The sequence below is a fragment of the Alligator sinensis genome, unplaced genomic scaffold, assembly GCF_000455745.1.
Source record: "Alligator sinensis unplaced genomic scaffold, ASM45574v1 scaffold210_2, whole genome shotgun sequence".
In the NCBI taxonomy this organism is placed as follows: domain Eukaryota; kingdom Metazoa; phylum Chordata; order Crocodylia; family Alligatoridae; genus Alligator; species Alligator sinensis.
This window is the reverse complement of record NW_005841946.1, coordinates 2438147-2459516: the sequence shown is the minus strand read 5'-3', so window position 1 is coordinate 2459516 and position 21370 is coordinate 2438147. Positions and strand designations below refer to the sequence as shown.

General features: G+C 50.3%; 1 protein-coding gene across 1 annotated transcript in view; it reads left to right on the top strand.

The window, feature by feature from the left end:
• LOC102378933 (immunoglobulin superfamily DCC subclass member 4) overlaps positions 1–21370 on the top strand; it is a 92760-nt gene that overhangs the window by 40680 nt on the left and 30710 nt on the right. Inside the window, 10 exon segments of the mRNA XM_025199556.1 lie at positions 2175–2312; positions 6247–6402; positions 6867–7277; positions 8322–8486; positions 9017–9154; positions 10819–10989; positions 11583–11816; positions 19904–20011; positions 21274–21366; positions 21369–21370. The exon segment at positions 21369–21370 is cut by the window's right edge and continues 83 nt beyond it. Of these exon segments, the coding sequence (XP_025055341.1) occupies positions 2175–2312; positions 6247–6402; positions 6867–7277; positions 8322–8486; positions 9017–9154; positions 10819–10989; positions 11583–11816; positions 19904–20011; positions 21274–21366; positions 21369–21370 (1616 nt within the window).

Here is a 21370-nt window from a genome sequence, read left to right as displayed (position 1 = left end):
CCTTCCACGGTTGATCAGTTTACCCTGAAAGCATAAGGTTTAACTATGATTCTTTATGCCCTGTCAGCAAACCCCACTTCTGTCCCAGTGCTGTGTCTGGTTTCATTTGCCATTTAGTTCCTGCAGTGAAGATGCTTTAAGGAGCAATTCAGCCTGCGGAGACCCAGCTGGGCCTTGTCTGGATTGCAGAGGTGTGCTGGCAGGACTCAAGTTCTGCCCTCAGTTTCTCAGGTAAATCATCTTGCCCAACCATTTGCCTGAAAGCGGCTGCACAGGCCTGACTTCCCAAGAGGCTGCATTCGCCATGCCAGTGAGCTGCTGCAGCAGGGATAGGAGCCAGGAGTTCCTCCATTAAACCTCCTCTGTAGATGATTGAAAAGGTTGGCTTTTCCTCTTATCCTGTCATCTGGTTCCCCACTCAAGAGGGAACTTAGGATGGCAGGGATGGGCCTCAGATGGGGTGAATACATACCTAGCTCCTAGAGACCTCCTGATGGAACAGGCTATATGTAAGTCCTAGGTCGTAATATAACTGTGGGCATTTTGCAGTGCATCAGGTATGTAACAAAGTGAGCCCTTTCCTGTGGACACTAAGATGCGGTCTTTACCCCCCAATCAAAATAGCTTGCTCCCTTCTGTCATTTTAATGAGTGGGCTCTATTAGCATAGGTGTTGATGGCGGAGTCACTGTTCTTGGGCCTTGCCTACATCGTGAGGCTGCTGCTGCTACAGCTGTGCTGACATTGCTGCATCACCAGAGCCTCCTGCTGGAGATGTGGTAAATGAGGGCAGAGGATTTTTCTCCACTGGCTTACCTGTGAATGAGACAAATTCCATCACCAGAAACTTTCTTTTGTGATGTAGTGACATCCAGTTCTGTTGGCTTTGCTGTGCGATCTAGGGAATAGTGCAAGTGTTTATCCTGCACAGATTAGACACTGGGATTACTGCCTCTGGAAGATGGGGTCCTTTATGTTGGTTCAAAGGGGCAGGGGCAAGCAGAGCTTGTCCTGAATTTAATACTTTTAAGGAATGAATTAAGCGGAATGTTGTTCAATTAAAAAGCAAGTCGTAGAAGTGAAGAGAAATGAGATGAATGGAGAAATGGAGTCCACCCAGAGCTGAATGTCTCGGTGGAAATTCGTTGGAGTTTGGGCAGCTCCCGCTGTCTGGTTTGGCTTGGAAAGAATCCGGACTCCAAACTTTCTGCTCCTTCCTCTGAGCTTTGGGGATGGAAGATGGGGCTGACACAGGACTCCCTCCTTCCTCCTTCCCCCCCCCAGCTCTGTGCATGCGATGGGATTTGTTCACATACATCCAGGGGCAGAAAGCCAGATGAAGAGCTGAGCTGCCATAATGGTCAGGGCATTTGGCTTGAGGACGTGTGATGCAGGCCAGGTCTCTGCTGAAATGCTCACCTGAACCAAGGTCTTATTCCATTGCAGACTTGTACATCGGCTGCAAACCCCACAGCGTGGCACTAGTGCCCGGGGGCCCAGGGTCTGAAAGCCTTCAGAATCCAAGGTGAAAATGGCCGGGCTAGGGGAGTGAAATGCAAGCAGTAAACCAAGTGTGTAACTCGTGTGGAGCAGTGGCGCCCAAGCTCTGGCTCCAGGGTCTGGATGAATGGCATGGGGTTGGGCCTTGGGTGTGTGCCCCCTTGCTGCTCTGCTCCAGCTGCGTGCCCTGATCCAGCCCTGTGCTGCCTGATCTGGCTGTAGGCCATGCCACTCAGGCCCTGTGCCTTTGGATCCAGCTCTGCATTGCCCCGATCCTCCTGCCTGCCACCCCAATCTGGACTTCCGTTCCCTCCGCCTATTAAATCCAACCATCTGCCACCTCTTGCACGGTGGTCATGGTCTGGCCTGCAGGGCTCCCCTCTGGTCCAGCGAGTTGGCAGCAGGGGAGTGGCAGTGAGCCCTGCCTCTGCTTCCCCACCACTATATTTCTGGACCTTGAGAAGCCCCGTGGGCAGGATGATACGGTTCCACCAGCTGGATCTGGCCTTTGGGCTGGGGGCTGAGCCGCCCTGATGTGGAGGAAAGAGCAGCCTGTTTGCCGCAGCGCGTTGTCCTGGCAGCGGAGGTAAGGGAAGTCAGGGTACAAATGAAATGTGGACTGTGCTGCTTTAAAAAGATCTTTTTTTTTTTTTTTTAATCTTCTTCCTTGATTAGATTCTCAGCCACCGTTTCCTGCCGATGTCACCATCGTCGCTGCCCCCGAGAACACCACCGTGGTAGCTGGCGAGAGCGCGGTGATGGAGTGTATGGCTTCCGCCGACCCCACGCCATTCGTCTCTTGGATACGCCAGGGTATGTGAAACAAAGCCAAGGAGCCTTTTGATGTCAAGAGGAACCCATGGACACTTTATTTTTAAAATCCATTAAAAGGGAAAAGGTATGCAGGTGCCCAACATGGGGGCCATGGCTGAGGCAGCTCGAGTATCTTTTCTGAGGCGGGGATCCCTAATTAAGTCTGCAGTGCTACAAAGCTTGCCGTTTATTTTGTAGCTGTTTGATCTGTAAAGTATCCACAATTCTAGTTACTGGATGCCTTTTGATCTAAATTGGTCATGGTCATATTGCACGAGCCCGAGCTTTTGAAGGTCAGCGCATGGCACTCGGCTTCCCAACACTTCTTTTGTAGCGGTTCCAGAAGGTTAGTGGGAATTCCATCGCAGCGGCTGTAGCTTTGCAAAAATAACCTGTTACCTCGCCGGCTCGCCCAGCATGAGAAACATCTTTTCAACATTTAAGGGCCTCCTATAAAAAAATAAATAAATAAAATCCCCATTATGGGCATGCCAGTTTGGCCAACTCAGTGGAGGTTGAGTCTGAGCAACAGTATTTTTAAGTGCATGCAGATGTACTGGTGATGTACATGCAGGCGCAGGCTGCTACTATCACAGGGGCTTTGTTAGGCGTTTCAGAAGCCCTGGAGACCGTTGACTCGGGCCGTTCTCAGTCTCTCTCTGGCAGTCGCTTCTTCAGAAAAAGTGTTTTGATGATCGCTTTCAAAAATCCATGTTGGTGCCCAAGGCTCTCCTGTCCATCACCCCAGGGCCACTGCATCCAATCAGTCTTTCTTTGGGATGTTTCTGTCTCAGGACTGAAAACAGGTTGCATTTGAGACATCACCTGGGAAAGACATAGATAGCCCTTCAGGCTAAAAACAGACTTTGGGTTTTTCCCAGGTCTGATTGTCTTGGGTTTATGACTCCATCAAAACAGGTACAGAACAATTGTTTACGCATACAACTGGCGTGGCAATTAACTTAAATTAGCTCAGATTTGGGGTGTGGGGTTGTTATGGTACTTCACGGGTACTTGGGGACTGTGGGCTTGTAGGTCTGCAGGATCCCAGGACGAAAGCCTTTGTCTCGGGAGAAATCCAGTGTGTTTTTAGCCTTAACAGGCAATGTTTTTGCATTTGTAGCCACCCTGCAAAAATAAGAAGCAGCTCACTGGACCCAGCATTGGAAATTCAAAGCAGGGCAGTTAAATCATTCAGGCAGAAATGCTTGCCTTTCGTCCTATATATCGAAGACATAATTAGCCGTGCCCAGCTTTCCCGTGTTTCCTAAAGTATTCATTGCTATGCTTCGGAGGGAGCGAGGCCTGCGTCGCTGAGTTGCTGGTTCCTCTAGGATTGGTACTGAGTCCTGGGGTGTCATCTGGCGGTCAGATTATGACCTCTCTTCTGTGCAGCCAGGGCTGTGTCCATACACTGAGCTTCCCAGATCTTCCCGTGGCATACTCAAAAGTGCTGCATTACTTCAGGCAGAGGCTGCCTCGTAGCCCAAATGCAAAGGTTTCTTAGGGTGATATTTTTTTATCAGATCAATAAACTTTTGCGTAGTTGGGACAGCATTAGACAAGCTGTTGAATGTGAGACAATCTTCTTCAGGTCCGGGGAGAAAAGCAAGCACAATGACTAGCTGTAGTAAGAAGTAGTTGATAGAAACATTAAATGTGAGCGGGGAGGGGAGGAGAAAAGAAAATTCCTGGGGGTAGCAGACAAACAATTAGCAGAAGAACTAAGCTGATTACTGGGAGATCAAGATGTATCCACGGGAAGGAGGATCATTATCACCTTCCCTGCGGGAGGAATTGTGGAATCGGGTATGTTACAATGTGCCATTAACCACCATGGGCGTGAAGTCCTTAGTTCCTAGTGTCCAGGCAATTTAGGAATTTTTGTTCCCAAGCTTGCCGTTGAAAGGTGCTAGCACGAAGCTAGTGAGGTTAGAGAGGGCTCGATTGTTGCTTTTCTCCTCAGACCTGAGAGAGAACGCTTTGCATTTGAAAGCATGTCTGACTTTGCCTCTCACATAATTCCTGGACCGTCACAACCACAACATCACTTCTAACACTTTCTTAACCCAGAAGCAGTGCAGTCATGTCTGTGTTGCTTTAGGCAGGGTAAGCAGCAAGGAAGCAGGCTAACTGGCACTGGCACTCAGTAGTGCTGTTGACTCCCTCCAAAGTGCTGTGCGGACCCCATCTAGGAGCTTCCTATTGCAGGCTGCCCGCTGGAGGGCACTGCAGCCTGGCCTGAGTTTAGCCTTTCAGCAAGGCCTGTGCATGCAGAACGTCTGTGCAGTCATGTTCCTCGTTTGGATGCAGCGTTACTCAACTGTGAGGCCATCTAGACAGGCCTCTGTTGGCTTTGACAGAGGCCAGCCCTCTGTAGAGGTTCAGTTTGTGGCCCCTTGGCTAAGCAGCAAAGCTAAAACATGACCATAATGCAGCAGAGCTCCTGACTAGCTTGGGACCCTGCTCAATGGCATAGTTCATGCTGCTGTGGTGCCAGCCCTGCCAAGGGCATGAACTCGCAGCCACATGCCCCGCTGACAGTGTGCGGTGAGTAGCACTGCGATCCCCAGAGCCCTGCGTAGAGGCACAGGGAGCTCCCCTTGAGCGCAGGGAGCCCATGCCTTGATCCTGACTGAGTGCAGCCAGACCGGGCTGCAGAGCAAGGAAGGGGTTTTAGCCTCTGCCCTCCGAAAGGCCAGCACCACCAGGGTGGTAACCGGGAAGAGAGGATGAAGGTTCGTCTTTCAGCAGGGAGTGGGGTTTATAAGTGTAGAGGTGCCACCAGCAAGGGTGAGATGAGCCCAAGAGCCTGCCACCCCAACCCATGCCCAGAGCCTGCAGGTTATTCACGGCACCTACATAAAGCCCTGGCACTGATCTCATGGCTTTGAGCTCCCAGCACTGCCTTCAGTTCCCTCATGGCACAAAGCAAACAGGAAACTCCTTGAGGACTCCCCCAAAGGCACAGCTGGCTCCACATCACCAGCTCTTGCCCACTCTCTGCGGCGGTGGCACCTCGAGGGCCAGGAGGAAGCCTGCCAGACAGCAGTGCAGTTGGCACAGGGACCGAGATCGTTTTCAATCACTTCAGGGCCTCTTTTGGCTCCTGGCCAGCCTAGAGTCTGGGGTCAGAGCCATCGTTTCCCTTCTTCTATCCCAGCAGTGTGGAACAGCTGAGAGCTGGGCCTAGTTTAATGAGCAGAGTTGGCAAAATTCATTGCATCCTCAATTATCCCAAAGCTGGTTCAGCCTGTTATTGGCCAGATCTTTCGTATGGTTGTGGGGGGGGTGTCCTTTAGGTCCAGGTCAGAGGTTTTGTCTCTCCTTTAACAACAAGCCCTCATTTGGCTCTGCGGTAGTCTGCACCGTTCCTGTCGTCTCTCTGCAACTCCTCAAGGCTGCTGGTCCCTTGCTGATACTTGCTGATACCTGCCTCTCTGTGGGAGCAGAGAGCCGAGCCGGACTGAGCAGAGGCAATGACAGGAGTGCAGAAGGCATTGGCATGTAGCCCGTGTGTTCCTAGGCTGAGGTGGACCTGGGCAGCCAGCTGGCTCAACCATGGTATGCAGGCAGGCAGAGAAGTGCATCTTTCCCAACAACCAAGGAAGCGAATGCCCCTAAAATCTGCAGCGCTGCAGTTTGCCTGGTTGGTTCTTATCCCTTCCAGAGTGGGGAGAGCAGAGAAGTGGGTGAAAACCAGGAGAGTTCATGACCCTGCTAGCCTGAACGGGCCCAGGCTGGACAGACCGTTAATGGGAGGAAAGTTCCTTCCGCAGAGAGCCTAAATAGCCAAGATAAAGCATAGGGTGTGAGGCCCCAGAGGCCAAGTGACGTGGCCAAAGCCAGGTGGAAAGGCTGTGATGGAAGCCAGACTCAAAACTCGCCTCATCTCTAATGTAACCCTGGTGTCTGCCACACGTTTCCTCTGCAGATGGAAAGCCCATCTCCACCGATGTGATCGTGCTGGGACGGACCAACCTTCTGATTCCTCACACCCAGCCCCACCACTCCGGCGTGTACGTTTGTCGTGCTAACAAACCCCAAACCAGGCAATTTGTCACCGCGGCCGCTGAGCTCCGGGTCCTTGGTGAGTGGTGACAAGAAACATTTTGGACACAAATGTGACTCTGGGTAATTGCCATTGGCCTGGAGTTGTGTTCAGGAGGTCCCTGGGAGAGGATGCTCACAGCCCCTGCTGTTTCTGAGAGAGGACATAATCAGAATGAATTACTCTCTGGTTTAGGGAAGATTTCTCAGCAGCATTAATACCGTTACACTTTTTCTTTCCTTGTTGAAGTCTTTTTTTTCCCCCCCTTTCCAAGTTCCCCTGTGAAAATTGGTATCGGCAATTAACTTTCAATATGACGGAGGCCGCTGGGGAAACCCAGCTGTGAGCATATGAGTCGATACAGATTTCTTTTTTGTTGTTGACGTAATCTAAATTAGAGTTTGCTTGGGACCAGAGCTAGAATGAGGCTTGGCTTGGAGCAGCAAGACGGGGATTTGTGCTGCTTTTTCTTTTATAGATTTCTCTCCCTACTCTTCTTCCAGCTCTGCCCAGCATCTCCCAGGCCCCCGAAACCATCTCTCGTACCCGTGCCAGCACTGCCAGGTTTGTCTGCAAAGCAGAAGGGGAGCCAGCCCCTGCCCTCCACTGGCTGAAGAATGGGGAGGCTCTCCAGTCCAATGGGCGTGTGAAAATCCAGAGCAGCGGCAGCCTGGTGATCAATCAGATTGGGCTGGAGGATGCCGGCTACTATCAGTGTGTGGCAGAAAACAGGCTGGGCCTGGCCTGTGCCACAGCCAAGCTCTCGGTCATCGTGCGGGAGGGGTTGCCCAGCGCTCCCAAGAGGGTGTCCGCGGTCTCCCTGACCAGCACGACAGTCTTGGTGTCTTGGGAGCGCCCAGAATACCACAGTGATCAAATCATTGGCTTCTCCTTGCATTACCAGAAGGCTGCAGGTACATGCTGTCTGTGTGCAGGGGAAGGGATACGAAGGCTTTGTATTCCTTTTGGGCTAGGTAGGACAGGGCCCTTCAAGGAGCAGGAGACAGTATGGCTGGGGCTGCAGAAGCAAAAGTGCCTGTTGGTTGTTGCTTATCTCACCCTTCAGCCAGGGGTGGGGGTGGGGGATGAGGTGTGTTTAGCCCAGGATAGTTTAGGTAGCAGAAGCCTGGGCTTTGCAACACCCCTCCAGAAAAATAGTGCCTATTGGAACATCATCACCATCCCACGCAGATTAGTGCCGTCTGGTGTATCGGAGGGGTTTCAGAGTAGTCCAGCCTCAGTTCATCCAGCATTGCTGCGCTTGCCATTATTGGCACGAAAGGACCAGAGACCTTCTTTAGCCTTGCATAACCACTTGCGCACTTGTAGTGCATGGCACCCGCTAGTTACTGTGCACCCATATTGGGCAGGTGAGTGCCCTTCGATCCTTCTTCCACCCAGCAGATTTTAGAGGCCATGTTTATTACTTTTACCATGATGTTTTCCTTCAGTGACTATATACAATTTCAGAGTTGTTCTTTGTGTCTGGAGCCACTGGCTAAAATGATCCAAATTGGACATGTAAGGTTAGGCATGGGGAGTTATGATGTGAATCAGAGGCTTGGCTCCCTAAGGGTTGGCTCCTTTGCATGTCTGTGCTAGGTGCGCATCCCTGTATAGCTGCCAAAGAGGCACTTTGGTCCTTAGGCAGATCAGTCTGTGCAGCCACACCTGCCCTTCTGAGCACACTCAGAAGGCTGTACCATGGCTGTGTGAGTAACATTTAAATGTGTGGAGGTAGAGTTAGGGCTTGGCCGATAATCCCTGCCTGGAGAGTGAAGTCTGATCATCATCGGGCAGTGATGGGTGACAGACCCTGGGGGAGGCCGGCATGGGGAAGGGAAGGGCTAAGCAGTAACTATGTCGAAGAGGCCATGGGAGAAGGGATTTGGAGGGAGGTCGCTGGTGACTGCCTGGCTGCTCGCTGCACTGCTGAGCGCTCTGACTTCTGTCCCTAGGAACAGATAATGTGGAGTATCAGTTTGCTGTCAACAACGACACCACGGAGCTGCAAGTCAAAGACCTGGAGCCCAGCACCAACTACGTCTTCTATGTGGTCGCTTACTCCCAGCTGGGAGCGAGTCGGACATCCACACCCATCATTGTTCAGACACTGGAGGATGGTGTGTTGAGCAGGCCTAGGCTGGTGTCTCTGAAACCCACTTCTGCCTGTCCTGAAATGGTTACGTTCCATAGACGGGGAGATAGGCAATGGGGAATGCAGTCCTCAGCTCTCTGAAATCCAGGCATACTGCCCGAGCAGCCTGGTCACTGTCTGTGAACGTCATGCATTAGAGCAGCGTAGGTGCCATTGCTGGCCCTAGGTTATAAGGGCAGTCCATGCAGGGGGTATATTATTCGTCTTTCCCAGACACACCCCCCTGTCCTCTGGCACTGAACCAGTGAGGAGCCCAGGGTTAGCATCCTCGTCAACAGCATGTTATCAGCAGTTGTGGTAGTGTATGTTAGGGAACAACCAGGGTTCTCATGACTAGAGGAGTGGGACAGCGAGAGAAATAAGAGAGTCAGCGCCAGTGTATAAATGTGTAGGCTCCGAATCAGAGCTAATCTCCAGTCACATGTATGGAAGTAGCTGTTTGCTGTTGCTTGCAGACTGTGGAGAAGTCTCATCTTTTTCTTGCCTCTCTCCTAGTGCCTAGTGCAGCCCCTCAGCTCTCCTTGTCAAGCACAACCCCTGCTGACATCAGAGTCACCTGGCTGCCCCTTCCTCCTGAGCTGAGCAATGGCAGGATTACGAAATACAAAATTGACTACTGCACCCTCAAGGAAGGTAAGGCTGCAGTTTACACGAGAAGCAGAGCTTGGAGTATGTAGCTTGCACTGCAGTTCTCCAGAGTGCATCATATGTGAGTGTAGTGTTGGGAGAAGGCTCCAGGGTTGAAACACAGGGATTGGAGTCCTCTGTCTGCCCCGACAGACATACAGCCGTGCAGGTTCCCCTGTCCTTCCTACCAAAGGGCCTCAGACTTCACCTTGAAAGGATTAAACAGCAGATTTGTTCCTATAGCCCGTTCTGTTTTTGGCCTTTCTCTGCTGAGAACTGCCATTGCTTTGTCTGTGGATATGACCTCCTGGGTAACTGGACTGAGATTTGCCTTTGGCGCAGGCTAACGTGACCCACGTGGAGTGACGGCGTTCGACTGTCTTTTGCACTGTCTGTATTCTGAAAGGAGTTTCGTATTTATAGGGCAGGTGGATTTCATTAACCTGAAAAGCAATTCTAGTAAAACAGACCGTCATGGCAAAATATAAACAACGATCCTGGCATGCTACGGACATCGCAGTTTCCAAGTTTGGGCTTTGTCTGGTTTTATTGATATCGTTAAGTTAAGCAAAACCATAAGCTTTCAGTGGGGCCAGAAAAGCTTTCCTATGCTGTATGCAAAGAATTATTTTGGTTCCATCTGTGCTAACTTCCAGCACTGTCTAGCGCTGCAGTTCCAACACTGTGCCAGTGCTGCAGCCTCTCCACACCAGGGTATGTGCTTCCTGCCAAGTAGGGGTCGGAGCATGTGGTAAAGTATCAGCTACCTTCCCACGTCTGTGATTTGTGTTCATGTTCTGCACCAAGACATCTGGTTCTTGTTTTTATTTTTCCTACCCAGCACCCAAAAATGCCTGCCCAGCACCTGATATTCACTGCAACCCTTTGGAAATGCATGCAGCACAGGCAGCGTGTTTGGCAGCTTAGTGTTAAACAGCTGTGCCAGAACTCCTCAGAGCTCAAGCATTTAATATGGCCATTGCATTTACCATCGAGGCGCTTTGCATCGCAAGCTAGGCTGATTGTGGTAGCTTTGCTGCAAGTCTCAAACTGTGCTCCACTGAAAACACCTATGACCCACGACAGGATGAGAAGGCAGTGTTCAGGTCTGGGTTGGGACAAGGTTTAGGCTGGAATGAGGGTTGAGGTGCTTGGTTCAAATTTGAGGTTGAGTCAAAGCTAATGCTTGGATGCAGTTAGGAAGGCACTGAAATATGAGACGATGGCCACAGATGTTAGCTGCCCTCACAAGTTGACTGCTATCTTGAATGCTCATGAGTTGTCTGCCATCTTGAGTGGTGGGAATTTTCACCTGTTGGCTGTTCTTGTGAGATTTCTGACCACCTCCCACTGTTTCATGGTTTCAGCTCTGTCCAAATTGGATGTTGATGGGGTAGAGGGGAGTATTTTAGTTTTGAATGTCACTCCGAATGAGGGCAGGAGCATGGCCATGGACTACAGGTTTGAGAGTTTGGGCACATTCCTGATCAGGGTCAGATCAGGAGATGTTGAGGGAAATTGGCCCCGGAAAGAAAGCCACAGCTCGCAGAAGTCTCTCACCTCGCCCAAACCTCTTTCATAGACCTTGAGCTGCTGGCCATCTTCACAGGGGCAAATTTCATCCTGCCTGGGATGGAGACATCTAACTGGTGTCCCCTTGGCCCCAGCAGATCAGATCTCCTCTATTGAAGTTGGTGCAAACGAGACACAAATCACCCTTTACTCACTCCATCCCAATAAAGTCTACAAAGTGCGCATAGCAGCCAGCACGAGCATGGGCTATGGAGCCCCCTCGGAGTGGACGCAGCATCGCACTCCTGACAGGGACAACCAGACGCACGGTAAGGTGCTCGTATGCTTGGCATGACTCCTTTCTCTTACCTGTGATGCGAGGTTGGGAAGGAAACACCCTGATACCCTAACTGGAAAGTGGACAAGTGGTCTGACCAAGGCTAGCTAGGCTGTGGTGACACCAGGGTGATCTAGCACACAATCCCTATTGCGCTAGAGCCCTACCTGTAGCTCCGTTATAGGGGACCAATATGTTTTTTCCTTGTCTTCAAGCTGCTGGATAGCTTGGTGATACCTTATACCCCAGATACTCCTTAGACTGCTCAAGAGGTGCAAAGGCCCATCAAAAATGCCTGGGTAGCCAAACCAACATGCAAAGCTGAATCAAAAGCCAGTGCATGGGCAGTGTTAAAGACTGAGCTGAAGCTAGCTCCAATTAGGGAAGGTCAAACTTGCCCTGCCAGCTTCCCCCATAGTACCAAGTCTCTGCTGTCATGGTCCCTTGCTATGGAGGTGTAGGCCAGTGTAGCGATAGACTCATAACTGCGCCTGCCTATCAGACGTGGAAAGAAAACTGCCCCTCAGGATGCAAGGACCTGCTAATGAGTTCTGAAACATGCTCTCTTTCCCATTGTTTTTCTAGTTCCATTTGCCCCGACTGAGTTAAAAGTGCGAGCAAGGATGGAGTCCCTCCTGATAATGTGGCAACCCCCAGCCAACCATGCCCAGATATCGGGCTACAAACTGTACTACCGAGAAGTGGGAATGGAGGAAGCCAGTGATGAAAGCCCCTCGGACGGCACTGAAGATGACAGCTGGGATGTAGGGCCCATAAAGCTAAAGAAGAAAGTGAAGCAGTATGAATTAACTCGACTAGGTTAGCTGGTTAAGTTTTCTCTTTACCAGTGTGCATTTGTTTCATGCTATCCATCTCTTGTAGTATAGAAGTCATAGTCCAGAACTGCTAAGAAGACTCATGGCTATTTGTTGGTGATGCCTTCATATATATATTGCTGTATACTACTGAGTCTGCTAAATATGCATGAGTTGTATAGCTTCTCCCACCAGTGGTTTACTGCAGGGTTATATTCCAAGAAATTTGTGGGCAGAAGTGAATCCTCCTTTCAGCTCTTTATAAGAACAGCTACCACCATTCTCCCAAGTGCTAACTTAGTTCTAAAAGGGGGTTTCTGAAATGGAGGCTTTGGCAGAACTTTAAATACTGAGACTCCTGAATATTAGTATAGTAAAAGTTTATTGTTTAACTAGAGTAAATCTAAGGGTGCATTGATAAAGATTTTCTTGGCCGATACCAGTAGCCAATTATTAACCGGCCATATTGACAAATAGCTGATCTGGGCAGCTTGGAGAGCAGTGTCTTGCTGGTAAATCTGTGGGGGAAAGGGGCGTGGGGGGCAGATTGAGGCCCCCATGGTGAGGGAGGGAGTGGGGCTGGGTAGGGGCTGCCCAGCCAGGGTGGTGATGAGTGTGTCCCCGGGGCTAGGAGTGGGATGGAGCCACAGTCAGCAAAGATGGGGGGCAGGGATGGGGGCAGCTCCCCGCCACTGCGTGCACCCCCAGGGGAGGCATGGGGGGCATGTGCCCTCCCAGATCTGTGCACGGGGTGAGGGTAGGCTGCCTGCTGTGGGCTCGGGGCCAGGGACAGCACCAGCCTCTTCCAGGCAGCAGGGCTGGGCCGTGGCTGGGCTCAAGGCGGGCAGCAGTGGCGTCACTGGGAAGTGGGGAGCTATGAGTAATTTTGGGGTGCCCCCCCCACTCCCAAGCTCCCCCTAGTACTGCCCCTGCTCAGGGCACCCTGCTGTGCTGCCATTCCCTTGGGAGCCCTGTGCTGGCCACGCATCACCTGCCTTCCCCGCAGCACAGGGCTCTCAAGGGAAAGGCAGCAGAGCAGAGATCCCCAACCCAGGGTGGCGCTAGGGGGAGCTTGGGGGGCTATAGCCACCCTTCCCAGTGCCAGCTGCCACCCGCCCTGAGCACAGCCCCAGCCTCCCTCACCAGGAAGAGGCTAGTGCTGCCCCTGGCCCCGAGTTCCCAGCGGGCAGCCTGCCCTCACCCCACACACAAATCCTGGTGGGGCACATGCCCACGGCTTCCTTCTGCTCCTGGCCCTGGGGTCACATTCAGTGCCCTGGCTGGGCAGCCCCTGCCCCACTCCCTCCCTCACTGTCAGGGCCTTGATCTTCTATCCCCTGCACCCCTCCCTCCTCCATGCTCCTTCCCCTCCACAGACTTATTGGCCTGATGCTGCTCGTCAAGCTGCCTGGCTGTATTCCTGGCCATGTGCATGCTGTGGCTGCGCACATGCATGTGGCATTTATTGGTAACATTATTGGCTACAGCAGCCAAAAAAAAGCCAATGGCTTTAATGTCAATTTTCCTTTTATTGGTGCCGATCTGATTTGTGACTGATATATCGGTGTACCTCTAATTAAATCTAGTGTCAGAATGGTAGTAGTGTGGGTGGCCTTATCTAAAAATTCAGTTCAGAACCATGCCAGACACATACCCGTGTATTCCAAGCCTGTGTATAAATTAAGGATACATCTGAGAGGCCTGCCCCAGTAAAAATATAGATGCTAATTAATCCCAACCAGAGCTCTCCCTGTTTTACAGAACGGGGAAACTGAAGCAGAACGGATAAATGCTCATAGCTGGAGAACCAGTTCCAAGCACAGAAGGGATAAAATCTACAATTTGATCCAAACAAAAACTTTAGCTAAGAGGCTTGCATGGGTGTACTACAAGGGGCTCACCATAGAGCATCTGGCCACAGTGTAGGTATCCAGGGAGTCATCAGAGTTGTTGGGGCAAACTCTGTCAGTGTTGCTCTCTGATTCTCAGTGCTGCTTGTGGGCTAGGTGTTTCCGGTCACATTGGGCTCCTTCACTTTGGATGGCCTGTACATGTGTTGTCAGGAGACGGTCTGTGATGCAGTGCCCCTGACAATCTCATTGTTCCAAAAAAAGGTCACAACTTCAGTTCTTAGTGTGAAAATCTTGACCAGATTTAATGTCTACAAACAAGCCTAGACACCACCATCCATGACTAGTTGGTCCATGGTGCTAGCCAGGCTATCTGCAGACATGGTACAAGCATGAACATCACCCCTAAGCCCAGTACAAAGTATGAAGAGTTCTCTGGTCCCTTTGTATATGCTGATCAAACCCAATCCTAGTTCTCGCCCGTTACTAAAGCATGTTTAAGTGACATCATCCACATCCTACCACTCGCCAATTAGCGCAGCGCCTGGTTGCCAGGTCACTCTGACCTTTGCTGGCGTGTTCTGTACTCGTCTGATCAAGTCATTTTCTATCTGTTGGCTTCTGAGGCTCCTCAAACTAATGAGCTACTTTCCCAGCACTTCTGTGCATGTCATATGTGACCTGTCTAGCTGTGTATGCACTGGGGCCTACTTTGGTTCATGCTGTTAGTCTCTTGTATGGGTTGGATATGCACTGACCAGTGGTTGTATTAACCTGTACTCCAGCAAGGCCCGTGCACAGTAATTAGTTAATCAGTCAATTAATAAGAACTGGAGGAAGAAGTCACTCACGTCAGATGCATTTTTTTTACATGGATGTCTCCTGTTCAGACTCCTTTCCTTCTGTGTCTCATGCATCTTTATTGTAGTAGTCGCATCCGGTAGCTAGTTGGTTAATCCGCAGAGGGGAATCTAGGGGACAGATCCCAGCTAGTGTGGGTTGGCGTTGCTCCACCAAGAGTCGCAGCAGGTAGGCCGACTTTTTTCCCCAGCCAAGGGGCTGTTCCACGTTACACACAGCTTTGCTTTATCAACCAAGCCACACTGTTGGAACAGCAGTCCAAGCATTTCCCCCACTGGCCTGTTTTACACGTCTTACCTTGCCATGGCTTGCTTGTGGATGCCTTGACCTTCAACTCGCAGAAAGACAGCTTGTGACATCTCTGAGTCTGTTTCTTGAGTCATGAGATGGCTGGGCCTCCTAGTAGCATTTGGAGGGTGTTAACAGTTACAAGTTACTGAAGAATTTAGAGTTGTAATTATTACACTGAGGAAACCGCATGTGAATATTATCATGCGCTGTCCTTACCACCGGCAGGCTGGTTAATAGTGACTTGGGAATTATCTGAATTGGTTCCAAATGCTCTGGCATGCCAATACTCAGAAGACTGCTTGTTCCTCCATAATTACTTCCTTAAATTTGGGCATCAATCAAGTCTTGATGGTTTCCTTATGATTTGGTTGATGTGCATTAACTATCCTTGTGTTGTGAACAGTCTCGGATTTCTTCCCACTGGAGATGTTCTCGTTATGTTTATTCTCCCTCCTCCCCACATTGCATGATTGCTCCCACATCCTTGGGAGAGGAAGGGTCTGGATGGGCCAGTCGTATGCTGAGAAGGCAAAAGCTTCTGGGAGTGAGAAACAAGAGGCAAAAGCCCATTGTGATTTGGAGGAAGGGCATATCTTCACTGCAAGGGGAGATGTGAAGGCAGCACACATAGGTACCCTTGAGCCACCTTGGCCAGCCACCAGTGTGTGAAGGTGTAGTAGTCTTGTCTAGAGCTTGGGTACACACCTTGGGGTGTCTCCCAGGACTCCAGGCTGGGTTGTACAAGCCTGCCAGAAGTTTTTGCCGATACAGCTTTCTCATGACCTGTGCTAGTTACCAGAGAGCTAGCATGGGTATAAATCACATTTCCAATTGCAACCTTAAGCATATTTCTAATTTGAGACTGTTATACAACCCTTATGTTGGCAAGTACCTACTCAGATGAGTAGTCATTTGATTTCCAGAAGACTGTTCATGTGAGTTAGGTGCTCACCTGTGAGCGAGTACGGGTCACATGAGCAGCTGGAGAGACTGGGTCTGGGTAAGGAGCAGTGGGAAGTGAGGGAGTCGGAAAACTCCTTGTGTAGGAAATAGAAATAGATCCTTGTTGTCTGTCTAATTCTGCCATTTGCTGCAGATCCAGGACACTCGCTTCGCAGGGAACAGCTTCTGACTCTGCTGCAAGCTGTGTGCCTCTGGAGTGCAAACGGTGTCCAGGTGCTGCCTCGATCTTGGGGCCTCCCGGCATACTTGCAGGGTGCAGACCCTTGTGAGCAGGTCCTTAAGGAATGGTGTTGCCACCTCAGTTTCCCCCATAACTGAAATGCTCTTTGGAGTCCAGAGACAGGGGCTTTGGGCTGCGGCTTAATCCTCCAGGAGCATGTGGCAGGTGTAAGCTAGAGGCATGCAGATGGGCTTTGCACAGAGTGTCTGAACACACCGTTGCTCTTTACTGCAAAGTGTTGGTCCAACAGACCTAAACAAAAGCGATAAACCCTGCCCACATTTTCTCATCTTCGTTTCCTTGCTACTCCGCAGTATTCTTTGGACCCAAGTCAAGATCCTCTGGGATGGGCCAGCATCTTCAGTACAGCTTACAGAGCTGCTGCTAATAGCCAGACTGGGACCTCCCTTTCCTGACAGCCTGTCCATCACCTCCTCTCTCCTGCCCAGTGATTCCTACATGCCTTTGTGAGGATTCTCCCTGTTAATAAGCCTCCCTTTTAACATTGAGCTCTTTTGTCCTGCCTTGGGTAACTTTCCATCATCCAGCCCTCTGCAGTAAGAGAGCTACTGCAGCCTCCTCCAGTTCTGGCCTTCAGCTAATAACCCTGGCATGCCTATTGTGTGGCTGGAGTACAGTCCTTAATGACTCTCCATTGTAGCCAGTCTGGAAAGTCCATTTCAGGGTGGGAGACTCATTCATGAAAAAGTTTCAATACAGCATTAATCCAGACATAGATTCCCTAAATCTAGACAAAGGCTTGACCCTGAGAGAAGTAGCGCTCCAAGAACTCTCTTGTTGACTTGGAGATATGTCCTTAGTCTTACTCCAGCAATTAATAATTAATGACAGGATGCAGCAATCTGGGCTCCGATTTAAAAGGAAAATAACCACTAAGGACCTCATTTTGCTGTCCATATTTATAACTAGTAAGTAGCACCTTCCTCTGGGAGTCATCTCAGTGAAATCAGGTATTTCTTGGTGTAGGGGAAAGTGGTAGAGTTAGCGCCCAAATTAATCCCTTTGAAAATGGATGCAACGCTGTAGTTAGCATATTGGATAGATTACGCAATCATCCTGATTGCCCGTTTGGAATTATCTGGACTAGATTGTTCTGATTATATTTAATCACACGTGTGATGGAAGTGAGGAAAAGCTCTGTTTTCATGTGGCCTCCGAGTTCCAGTAGAGGGTCTTGACAGCTTGATGAAACGTCCAGGCTGCATGCTGCAAGAGCGCAAACATCTGGCCCTGCAGTATAAGCAAGGGGGAGGCAAGGCTCAGGCTGCAAAGCCTGATTTTTCCAAAGGCTTTGGTGATGAGATGTTCCTGCTTAGCATGGTCTTAGCTTCCAGGGCCATTTGATATGGGGCACAGTGGGGTATTGATACGGGGCAGTGCCATTTGATATGGGGCATGGTCCTTGTTGGCAGTATTATGCCTTGTAATTCAAGTTGGACGTGCTCTCACTTCCAGAGATCAGGATGCTCCATAATGGAAGGAGCAAATGGTGCTACAGCTGCTTGCAGTGGGGTTACTTGCACATCCACAGTCAGGAATGGGGTAAGATGGGGGGATTTGCATCTGCACCCCACTTGCTACTCCAGGCACCGGTGGGAGCTGCTTAGTACTATTGACAATTTCGCCACATTTTCAAGATCAAGAAGCTCAACTTTAGCTCCTATTTTTGTTCAGTCTCGCCCATGATATTTAGAGAGAACAATCTTATTCCTCCAGTCAGGTGTTAGGGCCTGTCCTGACATGAGAAGACTTGTCCTTTCCTTCCCACCATCATCCAGGCTCTTCCAAGGTGGGTTGTGTCCTGGGACATCTAGATCTCCCTCATGGCTTACCTGTTTCCCGTCCGGCCTTCCTGGGATGTGAAATGGAGAAAACAGCACTCTTCATGGCACTCTGCACAGGCACCCTGGGGAGGAAGGGCTGTGAATCAGTCACGTTTCACTGAGCCCGAGGACCTGGCCCTTCTGTCGTCCATCTTTCACAGCCCTGTGTCTCGGCACATTTCAGAAGTTTCCCTTTGGTCAGAGAGGGCAGGAATGCGGGTCAGCCGGTTCCCTTTCTTGCCAGTGCTGCCTTTGAGGCAAACAAAACCATGTTTGCTTATGGGATCCTTTCAGCGAGAAAAATGTGGATGAAATGTTTTTATATTCAGGATGTGAACATGTGCTGTGAAGCAGCAAGAGCCTTTCCAACACCCTCAGGGTAATTGGCACCATTAAGGCCTGGGAGCATAATTGGAGCAGTAATAATAAAATGGGCATAAATAAGAAGCCTTTGTGCGGCTTGCATTGTCTTGGCAAGGGAGCTGGTGATCCATCAGGGCAGGGAATGAATGGGCACATCCCTAATTAACAAACTTCATCAACTCTGTGTGGCCGAGGGAACCAAGGCGACTGCGGGCGGCTTTTACTGCATTTCTCAACAAGGGACGGGGTGTCCGGGAAGATAATCGCCTGCTGGTCTCTATTTAAAAACTTTGCATCTTTCCTCGAATAAATGATTCTATACAAGATGGACTCCAATGTACCCCAACATGGCAGGAGAGTGCCTGAGTTTGTGAAAGATGAGAAGAAAGGGGCAAGCCAGCTTTGAAACAGCCTTTTGGCGTGCTGGAGCTGTGCTTGGCATCTGCTGCAGCCCATAATGCAGGGCAGACGCTGCCGCTGGCGGGCTCTGTGAGCCCAGCTCTGTCTCTCGTGGGCCAGTGGAAGCATGGCCATTGGCACCGAGGTGGCGAGTTCCTTCCAAAAATGCCCCGTGTTGGTGATTCTGCCTGGCAAAGGGACCGGCTCCTGCTGCTGCTGTGGTGGGTTTTGTGTGCATGGCATGGCAGTTTGCTTTGCTGTTGAAAACTACGGGTCATTGTCTGTAGAGGAGAAATGCTTTGGCCTGATTTGGTAATTTCCTGGGCACCCGAATCCTTTGTTGACTTCAGTAGAAGTTTTGGACATGCAACTAACTACCAGATGTGGCTCTGTAATGTCCTCTTATTCCCTGTGTGATGGTACGAGGTCTCTTTCTGATCAGAACTGTGCCTGGGGGTGGGGGCGAGATCTCATGTCACTCAGACAGCAAGGCCATGAATTGCCCTGAAACAGATTCACCCACCAGGCTGGCACTCAAATGAGAGGGGCTTTGAGAACAGGACCCCCTATCTTTTCTAGATTTTCCAGGATGTTATTAATGCACATGGATCAACTCAGTACAGGGTGTCTGTTTATGTTGGATGGGGGGCATCCATACTGCTGCGTGTGCATGAGAGAGAGAGAGGGGAACGTGAGAGGTTTGGGGTTTTTTTGGTAGTAAGCTCAGTCTTTGGGATTACTTAGTGCTCACCAGCACTGCACCTAGGCAGTTAGTCTGAAGTCAGAGCCTACGTTGCTGTGGAAAGTATGTGAGATAAAGTATACGAGTGAAACACTCAGGGTCAGCAACCAGATGGATTTTCCCAGGATTATTCCGACTTTCTCAAGAGAATCCCAGTCCAGATGAGCACAAGCATCTCTTGAAGCATTTTAAGCACTGTCCTCTTGCCATGCAGGAGGTTGATATGATGGGGTTTTTATGCCATGTGAGGGTATTTCACTAGCTAAATGCAAGGGCCCAAGATTGGGGGGGTCCAGAACATCTGGTGTGCTCTGCCACCGATTCCCTCTGTGACCCAGGGCAAATCACCTTGCTGCTGTTGGCTTTGGTTTCTTTACCGCTTTAAGGGCTGACAGCACATCGCAGGGTAGAGAGATTAGCCAGTGCTTAAACTTGAAACCCTATAAACCCAAGGAAGGAACCCAGGGATTTTAAAATCCTTTGATGTCTTGAAGCATAATTAGCTTCTGGCAAGGGATTTTCTTTTTGTACAATCAAAAACCTTGTTGATTTCCACAGCTCCTGGGAGACTCTATGAGGTGAAGTTGGTGGCCTTCAATAAGCACGAAGATGGCTACGCAGCAGTGTGGAAGGGCAAAACCGAGAAGGCACCCGTCGCAGCAGCAGGTAAGAAAGAGCCGTGGGACTGTGAGGTACTGCTTAGTTATTTCAGCAACTGCTTTCTGCCCATACGGTCACCTCTGTCCTGCTCTGCCTGCGGTTCTCAAAGGGATGAAAGCAATGGAGATGGACGTGAGAGAAACAAGGGTCGTGATCCCAGCCCTGGGGGCTAGCCTAATTATTATCCATGAAACCCTGTCAGAATTTGGAGGCAGGTCACTGCAGTGTGTCTCTTGGAAACCCCTCGCAGGCACATAAGAGTTGAGGGGTCTCTGCTGTCAGGCTCAAAATTAATTGTTCACTGTAAATTATATGAGAAAGTGTCTTGAGGTAGAAGCTGCGGGCAAGTTCCCAGCTTGCTGTGGGCTTGGTGCTCTGAATTCAGACAGCTTTTCCTACTGTCCCCATTCAAAGCCTTTCTTGCTGAGTCAGTCAGTGCTAGACAGACCGAGGAGGCTTTTGTTGGAGTCCCCAGGTCGGTCTTGGTTCCACCCTTTGTATCGTAAAGACTTGGAAGGTAACGTGAAAACAGCATTCGTCAAGGCAATATTAAGGGAAGGAAAGTAAATGCTGTCACAGAGAAGCAGAAGGATGCAGGACTGGGGCTCTGGATACCTGAGCTATTCATCTCTAGGGCAGTCGGTTCATCTCTTTAGGCTGCTATTTTCCCACCTGCTCTTGGCCTGGTCAAGTAAGTCAGCCCTTCGGAGGGGCCTGCCTTGATCTCTGCACTTGGATCTCTGTACCATAAAAATGTTGCAAATGCATTCATTTTTCCCTCGCATGCAATAGCAGACAGCAAGAACTTGGCTCACCACAGTCGGTCAGTGCTAGAGAGATTGAGATGAATGCGTATCTTGTTTTCATTACTTGTTTTGCTTAGTGGTGTTAACGGGATCATTCGTGGAATCCTTAACGCTTATTCTATCTATTTGTGGCACTTTGGAGCCCCTCACCACCTTTAATACATACCCCCACGTATACCTGAATACACATCTCAACTCCCACCCAAGGCAGAGAAGTGCTATAACTTCCTCTTCCTGTTTGACAGATGGGGATTGTGGTTTGGGGAGGCTAGGTATCTTGGCCGAGGTCACGCACAGAGTCCGTGATGGAGCGTAGAATTTGAACCTGGGTCTCCCCAGCCCCAGGCTCACACCCCCACCACTGGGCCCTCCTTCCTGTCCTTGCATCGGTGATAGCTGGCCATTCCCTTCCTGTGCCATTTATACGTGTGCATGTTTTCCCTCTTCCTACATGTCCCACAGACCCTCCAGTTCAGAAGGGCCCCCCGCTTCCCCCAGTCCAGGTCTATGCAGAGTCCAACAGCTCAACCTCAATTTGGCTAAGGTGGAAGAAGCCAGA